Below are 17,289 nucleotides of genomic sequence, written 5' to 3' on the forward strand. Positions count from 1 at the left end.
AAATATTGTGAGATCAAGATCGTTATAATAAGTCTTTTTATTGTATTTACTATCGATTACAATTCATTATAAATATATAGTAAATTAAGCGTATTTTAAATCATCAGCTTACTTATTATTATCATATACGTGCAATATCAAAGGATATTTCTTTTTCTCTTATCTATTCTCGAGATATGCTTATAAATGTTCTAATAAACTCACGTGACGAGGATAAATCTTGAATTATTAGATATGCAATTCGCTCGCGCTCCTACATGAGAATTTACCAAAGATCGTCATTCTAAAATAAATATCGGAGATCTTTACGATCTTTTCGTATTCTCGCTGACCTCACGCGAAGCTTGGCGATACTAAATTCTAAAAATATCGCCAGGAGGTCGTGATGTGTTCCATGCTTCTGCGCGTATTTCGATCTAGGGTGATACACATTAGGGAAACACGTTGTCGCGCTAAATCTCGTACAGAGAAAGAGAGGATATGCAAGTCATATGTCGTCACCGTCAGTGTCGAAACCGTCGAACGCGCGTCTCTTCGACGTGGGATTGTACGCGATCGAAGAAATACTGAAATAGATTGAATCACGTACAATTGAGAATTCAAGCGCCACGTCTCGCAATCAAACCAACACTCCAGCTTCTCTCTCGCCTCCGTATCGCTCTATTAATAGTCTGGCGCTTTGGCAGCTTGCCTATCGCTTCCTTTCATTCATGCTCCTGTTTTGCCATAAGGGACTAGAAGGAGTAATAATGGATCTAGAATACATATGGATCGTTTTTTGAAACAACGCCAAAATTCCGTGAAAACATTTTTTGAAATAGAAAAGGTATAAGTTTCAAAGATATATGTTGCAAGCTGTTGATATTAAAATTTATAAACTAAGAGAATATAATAAAGTCATAAGAGCCGTTTTTGCAGGATGTTATGTCGAAAAATACTTTTAAATATGCATATATATATATATATATATATATATATGTGTGTGTGTGTGTTCACATGTGAGTCAAATTTACACGTGAGTTTTGTATTGAAATTTTCTCCTGGCTGAGGAGTTTTTTTCGCAATATTTCAAAATTATTTCGGGCGGTATGCGGGGTCTTTTATACATGAGATGCAAGTATAGCATCCTATATGATTTTAAGAATTGAAAATTTCAATTCAAAACTCACGTGTAAATTTATATGTGAACACATACATATATATATATGCATATTTAAAAGTATTTTTCGGCATAACATCTTGCAAAAACGGCTCTTATGATCTCATTATATTCTCTTAGTTTAGACTTTAGAGCCTTAGTTTCTTTAATTATTAAAATTTATGTTTTTACATCAAGTTTATCATTCTTTAGTATCTTTTGGATTCGAAAGGAACTTTTCCGCACGATTCTGTCAAGGATAACAACATGGGATATGCAAACGCAACGGAATTTTTACGTCGGGTGTTATATACATACATTTGTTTTAGAAAATCGTTCTTTCGTAATTCATAAGACCTGCATTCCCGGTTTTCACGCAATGTACTTTCTCTTTCTCCTGTAGTGGCGATTATGCGCGTATTTCGTAAGTAATTTAACCTTTAACGACTAGACTGTCCAACCGTTGCAGCTATTATTCTAATTTTTACATGACATTTTGTGTGTGTGTGTGTGTGTGTGTGTGTGTGTGTGTGTGTGGTGCGCGCGCGCACATACATACATAGTAAAATAAAAGAATATAATAAGTCATAGTAAAATATTAGAATATACATATATACACACACACAATTCTCAAAATATAAGCTACTTAAATAGATACGAACAAGATCGAAAGAAAGATCAAATACAAATCATTTAATCGAATAAAAGTAGTTTCAAATGTGTTTAAAATCGGGCAAATTTGAACCAGTTACCTAGGTGTTGTGCAAATAATTTTTAGATAAGTTAAACGAAATTTAATGTAAGCACATTGTATAGATGTCACTATCAAAATTTACATGTAATATTTATTCTATAAAACTTTCGCTTCTGACACAGTACTGACGAAACTCTATAATATACAACATCACACACATTGAAAAACATCCATTTTATTTAATTTGATATATAAAACGCGTTAACAATTTTGTCATATATAGAAATCAAGACGGATTGTTCTGCTTATAATATGTTTAATTAATTTATTCAAAACAAAGCGATCATAAACAAAACTATATCTATATAATATGTAATTTAACTTAATATATCTGCCAAAAATACATTTATATATTTAGTGTAAATCCATTGAGGAAGACTTCAAATAAAGTCGAAACGTGGAATAAGAATTTAACTCATTCATTATTTGCACAACATTTAGCAACTGGTTCAAACTTGTCCGATTTTAAACACATTTGGAAATTACGAACCAACAAGAAACTAATATATCAACATCAGTTTAAAAGTTTCATTACATAAAAAATAATTATGTATAACTATTTTACTAGAAGAAGTTTTGTATGACACACTGAGAAAACAATTTTTTGTACAAACTAAACTTGTATAGTTGTTTGATTTAACATTAATTTAGTTATAATAAAAAGAGACATAGTTCATTCATGTTCAAATTTTTTAATCAAGAATTAACAATTTAATCAAATTATTTTGTTCGAAGTACTAGTAGCATTTACTTGTTTTCGCGTGCCATTTAGTTACTTAGGTAATAAATTTATTTAAATTCTAAGTATCGAGCTGACTAAACAATGCCGTGAGAATTGATATTCATTCTGCGTTTCTGGTTTGTGCGTTAGAAACAGAATTTTCATTACAAAATGTTTGAAGCTCTCGATGACAAACGGTTTTTGTACCGTACGACTAGATGTTAATATCAACTTATAGTAGTACCAGTTGATCGAGCTGAGACGATATAATCACTTCGTAAGCTGAATAAACTATAATTAAAGCGGCAATTTTAGCATAAACTATTGTGCACAAAGAACGGATACGTGACGTAACGTAGAATGTAGGCAGTTGAAAATTTTTTTATTACAGTGCTGTATACGACCGCGTGTCCAATGCGGATCACGCGCCGGAACGTTGTTGTAAGGCTTGCGATGTAATACAATTACGTTCATTGCGCGGCGCCATCGATTTCTTGATTTTATATGTGCGGCTCGTACGCGCACGTTTGTTCACGAGCCGAAACATTTATGTTTTAAGTTTTATTCAAGTCGCGAGTGTGTCCACACACATTCCCTCTCGGATAGAGACTGCACGTGTATTTTTTACGAAGGAGTAGACTAAAGCGTAATCACGTCAATTTTGCATTCCACGTCTGAATTTTGAGTTTGGGACGATCTCGCGAAAATATCGCTCGATTCCCCGTCGACGCCTGCGATGCGTCCGATTAATCTTCGCACGTGTGCCAGCGAGCGTCTATTTACCGTCGCCGAGGATGCGGATAGTTTCCTGGTTAAAGTGCGTCTGACGAATGCAACATCGTCGGCGAGCATCTCGCAAGAATTCAGACGACACGGATTACGATAGCGTGACGAGATAGCGTCTCGCGCCGAGAGGAGACGCCTGGCAGTTCTGCTGATGCATATTTATACGGGTAACATTTGTATCGCACCGAGAACATTTGTCGCGCTGCAACTACAACGCAACTAATAATCTTGTTTCCTCCCATGTAAATGACACGGTGGTAAGACGATGCTTTTAACGTCTCTCTTTCTAGTTTCCCTCACTTACAATTTACTTTCTTTTAATAATCAGAATTTGATTGAAAAACTAAACAAAGAATCTTCTAAAGATGACACTTGGCCAAAGTATATTTTTCGCAATAGAGTTTTTTTTACTTTTATAGTGAGTAATTTATACATTCGAGATGCAAATTAAGCATTTTAAATAAATTTTTGAATTTAATTTAATTTAAAGAAGTCTGCATGGAATGCTGGAGTTCGATTTCTAGTCAAGTATGTTTTTTTGCAATGGAAATTTAAAATTTCCATAGGAAAGTAAATTGGGTATTTTTTACATATATGTAATGCTGAGCATTTTACGTGAGAGGTTTCGAATTAAATTTAATGTGAATCTTCACGTGTATTAATTTACACGTTTAAGGGAAGGAAAAAAACGTAATTGTACATACATCTGGCACACTGGCTCATATTGACTTTAATACTTACAAGGGGAGGGTACACCCGTGGGGTCACCGATTTTGTTTAAATTTTGCAGGTATGTAGTATCAATGGAAGTGTTTAATGCTATCCGGAGACGACGCACTACTCAAGTGTTTTCGAGAAATCGCGGCTTGAAGTTTTACACGTTGCTTAAGTAACGTTGGAATAGGATGATTTTCGAAGTGGAGACATAGCGCAGCGTACAAGGCGCCGCGCTACGGGTCTGGAGGTTGCGTGTTTACGCCATGCGTTTTTTTTCTTTCTTTTTTTTTTAACACACTTTTTTTATTATTTATTATTATTTTAATTATTTATTTTCAAGAAAAATTTTTAAAATAAAGACAAGTATTTTGTTTTATACTGTTTTTCTCTTTTTTTTTATACTGTTTTTCAGTGCAAGAATGATCACTGTTGTAAATTGTTTGTGAAAAAATATATGTACTTTTTGTATTATTCGTCGTCGTGTTTATAATTACCACTTATATATACACATATATTTATACACATATTCATTTGTATTCCAAACACAGAGAAAAACAGTATAAAAAAAAATACTTGTCTTTATTTTAAAAATCTTTCTTGAAAATAAATAATTAAAATAATAATAAATAATGAAAGAAATGTGTGTTAAAAAAAAAAGAAAAAAAAACTAGCATGGCGTGAACACGCAACCTCCAGACTCGTAGCGCGGCGCCTTGTCCGATGCGCTACGTCTCCATTTCGAAAATCGTCCTATTCCAACGTTACTTAAGCAACGTGTAAAACTTCAAACCGCGATTTTTCGAAAACGCTTGAGTAGTGCGTCGTCTCCGGATAGCGTTAAACACTCTTCCATTGATACTACATACCTGCAAAATTTAAACGAAATCGGTGACCCCACGGGTGTACCCTCTCCTTGTTAGTTGTTAGGATTGAATTTGAATTTCTGTGTATTAATTTACACATTTAAAAATATATTTTGCACGTACATCCAGCACTTAGTTCTTGAGATTCTTCTTGATTAGTTCATAGAAAATAAACTGTGATCTTTTCTAATTTGATCTTTTTTATACCAAAGACCTATGATACGCAAAATCCTCTTATTTCTCTGCAAATTCAGCGCATGATCATGATTGCAATCTCTTCTCTTTCATCACACGATGACCGATGCCGATTGTCGGAATTGATGCTTGATCGGCCTCCGCGCCGGCCATTACCGATCACGAAGATTTATCCCTCGTGCTCTAATTGAGTTCTCAGTGAGTCCGATCGCGATATAAAGCACGCACAATATGAAGGGTGGAGGAGAAGAAGGGAAGGCTCTTCTCGTATATAAGTACGCGCGACTCGTCGTGTTGTCGTCGGTCGCGTGGCCCGCAGGCAGCTTTAGCATCACCAGCAACGGCAGTCTCCTCTCTTTCTCCCAAGGGAAGAGGGCATCGCCCTGACCGTGACCTAGCCACCGCTCTCCACGCAAACAAACGTACACACACGCGCACACGTCTTCCCATGCCACGATCGATGCGCGCGAACGGCCAGTTCGTAGATACGCACAACTCTTTCAAACACACGTGCACATCTTCTTTCCGCACGTACAGGGTGTTCTTTCGCGAGCATACAGCTTGACACACCGTTCGTTACGAACAACGCGATTACGGACAACTTATGCGCATCCTAATATCCTTGACACTTTTTTTCACGCGATAAATCTTTCAATTCTTGTATCTTTATTGAAGAGAGTAAAAATATCAGAAAAGTATTTATAAACTAAAATAAATAAGGCCAAGTACGAGCATGTATAGAATGTTTTAAATAATATTTATTTCAAACACAGATAAATTAAACAAAATGTTTTGAGTTTAACTTTAACTTGACTTCTTATTTAGCTAACAACTAAAAAGTGATGCACAAAATAGAAATATAAAAAAAATAAATAAAAATAAGTAATATGTAATATAATATATAATATATAAAAATAAATATTATAATGATACACAATTTATAGTTAATCGTATTTACTAATTTATAAAAAGAACTTGTACTTTTGGATACATTTTACATGTTTATGCATTATTTTTTAATTTAGTCAAGATCACGATATGTTTACTATTTTATTATGTGACGTTTTTATATTTCTATACATAAATAAAACAGTTAAATTAAATTATATATGTTGCAACAATCCAGATTCTAGAATACATTGGAATATTATTGTAAAGTGATCGAAAGAGGGAATATATACACGTTTTAGAGAAGAAAGGTACCCGGTACACAAGAGAGTGTAGATGTAAGTTTCTCCATCGTATTTCTACGCACACACGTGAGGTCACTCACGCGATCGGGCCCTGGGCCCAGGGAATGTGTCTATGCGTGCATACCGATCGTATGTGCGAGTTCTGTTCGTATGCCCTGTCTGAATCAACACCAAGGCCGGCTCTATGTTGCGTTCACGATATTTTGTTGTGAATGTGTTTGATCAGTCGTCTGGATTAGCAGCATCATAAACGCGTTGTAAATCTCCGGTTTTCTCTCTTTTTTTGTCTTAACGACGAGAGTATCTATATTTCGTACATTTTATTTTCTAGTTTGACAAAAAGGAGAAAATATACTCCAATAATTTTCGAGATACACGCCCGCGCAAGCAGTACCGGAAAATAACGACTATGAAATGTGATGAGAGATCCGCAATTTAACATGTCAGTTTTAGAACGCGTATAGATTTGTTTACAACTTTATTTTAATTAACCCAAGTTGCGTCAAAAGAGAGAAATTATTTTATTTATTATTTTCTATTGTTTTCCAATAATGTAATAACGTACACAATTTTATTTGATGCTACTTTTTGATATCATTTCTTTTAAAATAAAATAGATTTTGTAGAGAAAGAATTTTTTGTAGTATAGAATAAAATTATAGAAAATAAATTTTCTCGTATAAGATTAAAAGCAGTTAAGTTTTTAAATTAAATCACTTTAAATACAATACAATACGTGTTGTGCGTGTATTTACGCCATTTTTTATCTTTTTTGTTGAAAAGTTTTTAATTAACTCCAAGTTGCATAAAGAGAGATATATGTGTATATAGCAAGACTTGTATGTACATACTGGGAATTGTTTTATAGCTTATATGGCACAGTCATGTGTAAAGACATCATGGGATATATAAACATGGAGAATCTTTGACAGCAAACCCAGAATAAAAAAAATGGAAAGTAGTTCTATAATATAGCGATCAGCGTTGACCAATCAAAGACGAGATGAGACGTTGTAGCCCTAGTTGGCGTTTTTATGGTGTATGATGACCAGAGTGCTCGATGACCGTAAAACGCTCTGACATAGTTTATAATAGAAGATCGAAGTCAACTTCCCAGAAAGATTGATGGCGTAAAGTAATCATTTTATGCATCATAAAATCGTTACGGTAATGTCTCTTTAAGGAGACGTCGTACGCGTCTGACAAAACAAAAATCAAAGTAGACATGCGGACGAAGTACAAGCGGAATAAGAGATCGCAAAAATAAAAATGTCTTCAAGTGAACACTTTTTTATAAATCTCACGATTAAAGAGTTTTGTAAGATATCGCTTTATCAAGAGTTTTCTGTCAAAAAGCATATTGAGTTTTTTATTTAGTTTTGTACATCTCGCTGTTATAATGATAGAAAAATAATACAAAAACAACCTGTTGTGTCTATCGCTGTCTTTTAACGCTGTCATTATACATACATGCATTTCCGTGACAAATTATGTTGTTTATATCTAGCGAGTTTTATAGAAAGCACATGCGAATACAGAGCATACAAGTCTAATAACAAAAATGAAAAGGCACATATAAAGTTCAGCAAGCGGAGATAATCGGATTGACTGCTGCGCCCGTGGTTATTTACCGCGGTCTCAGATGAACGAAATAAAACCGCTGGAAAACCGACAGTTACGCGTGCGCGAGCCAGCTTTAGCGACAGAAATATCTCAGCCTTGACTTCTTCTTCGCGATCTTCGTGTCGATTTCCTTCTCTGAAGTCTGCATTCCGCTTCGTTCGTTCTGAACTGCCTTCGAAAGGTTTGTTTGCTTTTGCAGCGAGGGCAGACGATGTGCAAAATCAAAATACAATCAAGACTCGTAAAATTTTAAATAAAAACAGGCGAATTTCTTGATAGAAAGAAATAAGAAAAAAATATAAAAAGCGGAACACAACAAAACGTTGCGTTCGTTTAAAAAATTAATAAATTCTCAATTTTAACAACGACTTGAATTATTTTGACAAAAATAGAACAAAAAAAGAAATTTGCATTTTGCGCACGACTGAGAAACACGTTATTCTCGTTATGTTGCTCGTCTTTGCACGCACATTTGTATCGCATCGGTACACACGACTGATCAGCGCAAATCATCGCGAAACCGCGTGCGTACCATAGATATCGCATGAGAATATATTCCTGATATACAATCGCGGACGTATGGAAATTTATAAAACCGCGACACACATAAATTATGTGCTATCGCGAGTTATCCGACTGTTATTAACGAAATCCTTGATATATAGTGTCATTGGTAAGATCATTAAAAAATGTGATTCAAATTGGATGTTTTCGCGGTGTGTTATAAAAATTTCGGAAAAATGATTTTCGAATTGGAACCGAGTATCATTTTCATATCGACGTTTCGTGTACATTTCAGTGTTCACTTTATCAGAATTCAAGAACACTTTGATACTGATTGTGAAATACTCTTTGCTAGATGTTCTTTTTTATAGCATCAAATTGAGGAAATGTAATAGAGGAGAACGAATTTTCCGCGCCGAGTTTTAAGAACGGTTTTAAAACAGAAATGTTCCAAAATGTCTTTGTAATATATTTTACACTTATTTTTATTAAAATACAATTTTGAAGTGGTATTTTATATAAATTTTTACGAAAATTAAAATTAAATGCCATGACATATTTGTTAATTTTATTTATGAGAAGATGATAATATGCGGTTTTGAAACAAAAATAACATAGGTACGTGCAGCGGATGTGACGCACGAACATAAACCGAATCCGATAATATTTATACAAGAGACGATAAACGTTCTACATTCTCGGAAGATGAACTTCGATGAAAGTTTACTTGAGCAAAATATATCCAACAAAAAGAGAATAGATTATTAGCGTTACTTTATTGTTTATTACATTAGAAAAGGAATTGTGTAAACAATAAAGAAACGCAAATAATCTATTTCTTTCCTACTAGATATTTAATTATTTAATTAATTTTACATTTAACATTGTTCAACGACTTTTGGTGTTTTAAATCAATAAAGGCTCCAATTTTGTGAAAAACTTAAGGAAAATAGATAAAATAAATTTTTCGTTGTTCCGTATGTACGCTCGGTCGCGAGGGGTGTGGCTGATTTTGTTAATTCTAGAACTAACATGAGGCTTGCCTTTGTGAGTGGTAATAAACTTTCAAAGTTTATTCGTGTTCAGAAGGATCCTTTGCCTCCTTCATCTAAATCTGATGTTGTTTATTGTTTAAAATGCGGTGATTGTCGGGCTTCATATGTTGGCCAAACAAAAAGACTGCTCAATACACGTATCAATGAATATAAAAGCCACATTCGTTGCAACAATCTGTTATTACCGACCATAGAATTAATTTCAACCACGAATTTGATTGGAGTAATATCCGTATATTAGATGAGGAACACTCTTATACAAAGCGTCTTGTTTCTGAGATGCTTTATATTAAGAAGCAATCGGCCGGTCTTAATTTGCAGAGTGATACGGATTTACTAGACAATGCATACTTACCATTAATCGAAAAGTTTAAGAAATTGTAAATGGTTGGTTACTCTTTTTGCAATAGGTGTCTCTGGTTCTCTCTGTCTCTGTCTTTATATTTATATTTTCGGTTTGTCGGCATTCTCGTCACAACAGTGAGAGAAACAACACGTTATATTTTAATTTGTCTCTCATGTCAATACGTTTGTTGACGTACATCTAGCGAGTAAAATATCGTTTCTTATTTAATTGTGTGAGTAATTTGCGTTTATATTTGATATATTTCTTTGATTTGTATTATTGATTGTATTCTGTTATTATTACACAGGTTTTTTTTTGTATTTCATTTCTGAAGATGATCCCACCCGGGGATCGAAACGTAAAGTTTTTGAATAAAAATAATTTACAAAAAATTTTACACGCCGTCAACTGTGTTCAGGCTCACATTGGCCAATCTATTTTCCTCAAGTTTCGGTGTTTTGTTTCAGGAACAATACATAGGATGGGCCGAGTCGTACAGAGGAGTGTAGTTCAACATTGAAGAGGGAGAAGTATCTAGAAAAAGTAAGAGAAGCAGGAAAGAGGAAAGGATGCCTGCTTCGTCACAAACTGCCGCGACTGAACGACGAAACGATAGGATGGTTAGTAATTGTTTTACGTAAGAAGTGTTTTTCAAAAGACAATTATATACAAAGTAAATTAGAAATTCTTTCGATTTAAGAGAGATTGAAAAAATCGTAGTTGTAAAAATTAGATTGATCAGAATTAAGAGAATGTGTTTATAATTATTGAACATGATCTATTCTCGCACAGATGACTCACGAACCACCAAAATTAAAAACGACCTTAAAAACACCTCCTAAACAAGCGACCAATCCTTTGCAATTCGTCAAGGTCGGACCATGTTCGCTCTATCGAACTGCGCAAGAACAGCTACAAAAGGTCCAGGAGGTAAAAAAAATTAAACAAGAAGTTCGTGATGATCCCGAAGATTGGCAATCGGTAAGACTCAGTTTTACAATATAAAAATTTTACTTATATGAATTTATGTCAAATTTTATTTAAACGTTATTTATACAGTAAGGTTTTAATACAACTTTTTTTTTAAAGAACGATAACATTCTGCTTGTAGAATTTAGATAATTGGAAGAGTAGCCGAAGGAAGAGACAGGAACATATAATTGAGCGCGTGGTGGAGGTAAAAAAGCTCGAGTTAGAGGAACATGATCGTCAACGCCGTCGAAACAAAACTTTCTCGGAGATGATGGAAGAGCGCGGCAACAGAGGTCGTAAGCCGAGCATTAGTTTAGCTGTGTACAACGACGATGATGCGAACGATCTCAGCGACCTTGGAATCGGTACCAGCAGCGGCAAGAGCTCGGTCAGCGGCGACACGCATGACGACACACACAGTGTTCTGGTACGCATCTATCAAAATGAGCAAATCGTTTGTATTGATTTTTACCTTTGAGGCTATTAAATGATATTTATTAAATATATTTTTTCGCAATTTTCCGATCTAATTTCTCAATAATATGAAAATTTTTATAACAGTTATCGAAGTTTTTAAATTTAATATAAATATGATATAATGTACAAGGTGTTCTGAAAACTTGTGACACAGCCGAAGTGGGAAGATAGATTGAGTCAATCTGAAAAAAAAGTCATTTACTATTTTGTAAAATTCGTAATATTTATTGAGTTATTAATTACTGAATGTGAGCCAATAAGCGTGTGGGAAGCGATGACCGAGACTCTGTAGGCGTGATAATTTCCAGTTGTAAAAAAAGTGACTTACTCATGCAATGTCTTGGCAATGAGAGGCGGAGTAAACAAGCGAGCGGCATATGACACAGCTTCTTGCGATCAGGTGATTTTCATGCCTTTTTTATAGGCGCGTATGATTTTCAGTACAACTGAAGGCCTAACAGGGAAGGCGACGGTCCGGAAAGCCAGAGATTCCAGGTTCGACTCCTGGCTGAGGAGTTTTTTTCGCAATATTTTAAAAATTAGTTAGAGGAGTATTCGGGGTCGGTAAATGTTTACAATAGGGTAGACCCCTCCAATCGGCTTCCCGTTTTGATACATTGTAAATATGACCTTCCTGAGTACGTTTCTAAAAGTTTTATCCGTCGCTCATTTGTTCTGCAGTCATGCATATTGAATTTATTTAGAACTGTTTTTATATATCCACTTTGATCTAAAGTTATTTTCCCTTTTTCTCTGCTGATCTTAATTCCCAGAAATAATTTAATCTCTTTCAAATCTACTATTTTTAATTTTTGCATTAAATACTTCTAAAACCTGTTTATCGTTTCAATTTTAGCTGTGGCAATGTTAAGATCATCTACATATAATACTGCATAAATATTTTCCAAAATACTTCCTCTATCTAAAAAAAAATAAATACATCGATCAGCTTCTGAATCTTTAAAACCTATTTTTAATAGTTCTTGTTCAAATTTCTTGAACCAGCATCTTGCTGCTTGTTTCAATCTATACAAAGCTTTGTTTAATTTGCACACTTGATTACTAGCACTTGTGATACCTTCAGGAACTCTCATGAAAATTTCCTCTTCTAATTCACCATTGAGAAATGCTGTTTTGACATCCATATGATGTATCAATAGATCAAACTGATTTGCAAGTGCAAGAATGAATCTGAAACTAGAAACTCTAGCTACTGGTGCAAAAGTTTCACTATAATCTACTAAGTATTCTTGGCTAAACCCTTTTGCTACTACTCGTGCTTTATATTTCAATGGGTTTCTATGCTCATCATTTTTAATCGTAAATACCCACTTACAATCAACTATGTTTTTATTTTCAGGTCGTGGTACTAGAGTCCACGTATTATTAAGTTCAAGAGAATTAATTTCTTCTTGAAGCACGTTCCCATCGATCTCTATCGTCTCTACCTTTTATTTCGTGATATGAATTAGGGATACCGCACACTACTGAGTGTGTGTACATAAGATAATCATTTGGTATATTATTTTCGTTATATGATACATGCGGACGTTTTGCCAGTCTGTCACTCCTTCTTGGTTCTGAGAATACTCGTTTACCAGCACGCGTGTCAGGAGACTTGTTTGGATTATTTATTTGTTTACTTTGCGTTTCGTCCGTTACAACCGAACCGTCACTACTACTCGAGTTTTCCGAATTCAATTTACTCGATTAAGTGGCAACAAAAACCACGTCATCCCATAATACTTTATCTAAATCTGCCAACCAACAATCATTGTACGAGCTTTTTCGGTTATTGTTCTATTTATTCGTTCTGCTGCACCGTTTTGCTGTGGAGTATGTGGAACAGTCAAGTGATAACTAATACCTTTTTCTTTACAATAATCCTTCATCTCATTTGACAAATACTCCCGACCATTGTCGCAATATAAATGGGCAATTTTTAAATTGAACTGAGTCTCACTTTTAGCAACGTAATCTTTAAAAACTGAAAATACTTCTGATTTTGCTGTTAACAAGATAAGATAAGTAACGCAATAGTGGGTGTATTCATCAATAAATGACGCGTAATAATTTTTGTTATTATTAGCCGGTGGAGTGACTGGACTGCAGACATCCGAATGCACAATGAATAGAGGCCTTTGTACCTGACTCTTATCTTTAAATTTGTTGAATGGCAACCGTGCTTGTTTACCTTTTATACAGGGTTCACACAAATTTTCACTTGGTATAATTTGTCCCAATAGTTCTACATCGCCAATCATTTGTTTACTCTTTAATTTTAAAAGTTTATTCTTACTTATGTGACCCAAGCGTTGATGCCACAACTCATAATCAATTTTCTTAGTAGCATACACGTGAGAAAGAGAATTGATTCTACTAGTTTCAGGTACAAAGTCTATAGCAATTAGATTATTCACTGACTTACCCGTTGCTACCTTCTTACCACCTTGTAGAATTTCAACTCTCTTTTTGTCAAACATAATTGTCATCCCAGCTTCACGCATTTTGTTGACGGACAGCAAATTGTACGATACTTCTGGCGAGTACAGTACATCTTGTAGTGTTCCCTGGATTCCTAAATCAGTTGTTACGTTGAGTGTACCCCGCTTTGTTGCCAGTACAAAGATTCCATTTTTAGCCACTGAGATTATAATTGGATTTTTCAGCTCCGTGAAATCACCGCTCAAGTCCTCTCGATTAATCACATGATCCGATGCTTCAGAGTCCAATAAAAATTTGATTTTATCTTTATCATTTCCATCCTCTTTAAAATTTCCAGCCATAAACAAACATCTAGATCTCTTACTGCTTGACTGAGAGGCATCAATTAGCTGCACTGTTGTAGTGTTCCTGGTTTTTTTTTTATTTTTGCTCAAGTTCTCTTTTGTAATAAATACAGTCATTCTTCATGTGTCCCTTTCTACCACACTGATAACAGCCATCTTTTGAGTACCTCCTGTATCTGTTATTCCTGAACCTATTGAATCTGCTTCCAGAAATTTTGTAATTTTGACGATTTTTCTAACGTTTAGTTGAGTCAAAATTGTTCTTCTTTACTTTGTCATCTTTCGTTTCAACGTGAAGTACTTTAACACTTATATCATTGTTCTCACTCATCAATTTCACTTCATGGTCCAATAGTCGTGTCTTCACAAATGCCAAACTCAAATCTTTCTCTGTTAGCGATAGTGTTTCGAGTGACGTTATCACGGCGTTATAAGAGACCGGCAATGTTAACAATATGTGAGATATTTTGTCAGTCTCATCTAATTTAGCACCCGCTCCCGATAATTCAATGATTAATTCATCAAAGACCGTAAAATGTTTTGTTAACGTTGTGTCATCTTGCAATTTCAAATTGAGCAATTTCTTCCGCAGAGCGAGTTGATTCGCGACACTTTTCCGTTCGTACAAATTGTCCAATTTTTGAAAATTTTCCTTCGCAGTACTCTCAGGTGTTATAATTGAAATCAACGAGTCTGATAGGTAATTCAAAATAACACTTTTAGCAGTAGAGTCATTTTTCTTCCAAGTGTCATCTTTATCTGTTAGATCTTTGTCAATCACTGAGATCACATCGAGATTCGTTAACAACGCACGAATTCTTATTTTCCAATGAGTGTACCTTTCACCATCAAAAATCTTGATGTTTCGTTTCACTGGTAACTTCTCCATTGTTGAAAACAATTTCAAACAAAAAATCAATGTCACACAGAACACAATACTACGCAGTGTGCTTTAACGTATCCTGGGCCCATAACCTATTGGGATTATGGGTGAAAAGGACACATATAAAATTATCAAGTCTTTGTTTTTACTTAATATTCTCTTTAATGAATTATACGCGTACGGAAGGTATATCTTTACTCCTCGAACTCTTATAACTGATAACTAACTAACTAATATAGCTGCTGCTGTGCGTCACAAGTCTTTTGTGACTTACTTCTTTCTCCTCTCTATCTTATCCCTGTTTATGTAAATATAAACCTTGGTTAAATTAAATAATAAACTGTAAATAAGACGGAGATAATTTTTGATTTCATCGCTTCTCTTAGTCACAGCAACTCCAACAATTAGTTTCAAGACTTCAGAGCCCGAGATGATTCTCAGTTAATTATTAATTAAAACAACATTTGTATTTTTATAATTACAAATAAAAAAACATGTGTACAGAAATATACCTATTGAATTTAACATTGGTCGTTTACTCTAATTTAGAGCGACAGGGACAGCGAGATCGAGAAGAGCCATTCGGATGTAGATAACGTCACCGATATGTCTACAACCGCTACAACGACGACAGCAACGATACTCACGACTACATTAGCGACAACAATTGCGTCAACAGCCACAATAACGACATCGAGCGCAAAAACAACGACGACAACCGCGTCGATGCCGACCGTCACTGCAACAACAGTAACAACGACAACGTCTACCGCGAGAAAAGCGTTTGGTAGCAGTTTTCACGGTAATCACAATCAGGAGTACGATTCCACCACTACCGCGACGACGAGCTCACCCGAACCGGAAGAGTATACATACGAGGGCGCCATTCGCGGTTATGTGTCGAGGGTGTCGCAGAATATACCGAGGAGATCTTTGACTGGGATCGACTCCAAGCTGGAAGCGGCCAAGTCATCGCTGAACGGTTCGAAAACAAATTTGAATGATGACAGCAGTAAAACTCCGATAGTGAAAATCGACATACTGAAGAGGCGCGAGGTGTTCGAGAAAGCGTCGCAGAAAAGTAACGACAGCAAAGCGAATAATAGGTTGTCCGGTGACTTCACCAGCACGAAGTCGATCAAGGAAAGGCTGTCGAGTCTTGAGAGGCAGAAGTACGAGACGGAGAACGGCGACAAGATCACCAGCAAGACGCTCAACCGGTTGTCCGGCGACATGAGCTCGATTCGCGAGAGGCTTACGCATCTGGAAAAGCAAGCTTCGGAGCGAGAGAACAAGAGTTCCGTTCACCGCAAGCTCAGTACAGAGGATCTGGAAACAGTAAAGCCTCTACGGGATAGACTGTCCACGCTGGAAAAGTACAGCAGTAGCGACGAGTCTTCGGTACCGGCCGCGACGAGTGAGTTACGTTCGCACAACGGCGAGCTCACCGCCAGGACGATCAAGGACCGTCTCAGCGCCCTAGACGCCGTTAGAAGCAAGGACATAACTGACAAACGGGGACCCGCGCATGTCGCCAAGCACTTACTCTGCTTCCGCGATCAGGAGAGCAGAGTCGACACCTCGACACCTAGCGAGAGAAGCTCATCACCCGATTCGGAGTATCGCGTGCCGCGGGCTGTCTTTCACAGAAGCTTGGATTCTCTCGACGCGGACGCTTCCAGCGGTCCCGACACGTTTGAACGCGTTCAGAGCCTCGAAGAGCTCGATTACGGACGGCGATATCCCGCTTCGTCGTCGTCCGCGGAACTTCTCAACGATACAGACCGTGAAGACTCGGGCATCCACACGGCAGACGTAAGCTGCTCGGTCAGCCAAGCGGATGAGCCGATCGACGAGGAGATCGTGCAGCATACCAGTGGCGCGACCGTCGAACGACGAGAAGCCGTCGTCGAAGAGAGAGTTAAGCTTACGTCCGGAGTTCAAGAGGACGTGTTAACATCGAGCGACACTACTCACTCACAGTTCGCCAGTCACCGGGAGACAGTAGCGATAAACAAGGTAGGTAACGAAAATTATATTTGAAAAAGATTTTGAAGTCTCCGAATAGTGGAATTCCACATTCAATTGTATTTCTGTTTCAACATCCCGCAGATTTGTCCAAATTATAGACAAAATAATTTGAATCGAATAGTTTTTGAAGACTTATCTTTAACTGCGAAATGTTCCATTACACTCGAGCAATACATATTCTTCCGATACAATCTCGTGCACCCGATGAATCAAACAAGCATTGTGTAATTCTTCTTTTGGGC

The 17,289-nt window shown here is 36.2% G+C and overlaps 1 protein-coding gene across 3 annotated transcripts in view; it reads left to right on the plus strand.

The window, feature by feature from the left end:
• LOC109859782 (serine-rich adhesin for platelets) overlaps positions 1-17,289 on the plus strand; it is an 80,233-nt gene that overhangs the window by 49,849 nt on the left and 13,095 nt on the right. For all 3 annotated transcript variants that reach the window (XM_020438337.1, XM_020438336.1, XM_020438338.1), the window contains 4 exons: positions 10,363-10,515; positions 10,688-10,876; positions 11,007-11,294; positions 15,566-17,035. In XM_020438337.1, coding sequence (XP_020293926.1) covers positions 10,465-10,515; positions 10,688-10,876; positions 11,007-11,294; positions 15,566-17,035 — 1,998 coding nt within the window. In that variant the 5' untranslated portion in view covers positions 10,363-10,464. The remainder of the gene's footprint in view (positions 1-10,362; positions 10,516-10,687; positions 10,877-11,006; positions 11,295-15,565; positions 17,036-17,289) is intronic.

This window comes from Pseudomyrmex gracilis, unplaced genomic scaffold (assembly GCF_002006095.1).
Source record: "Pseudomyrmex gracilis isolate BER0280 unplaced genomic scaffold, ASM200609v1 scaffold_287, whole genome shotgun sequence".
NCBI classification, from domain to species: domain Eukaryota; kingdom Metazoa; phylum Arthropoda; class Insecta; order Hymenoptera; family Formicidae; genus Pseudomyrmex; species Pseudomyrmex gracilis.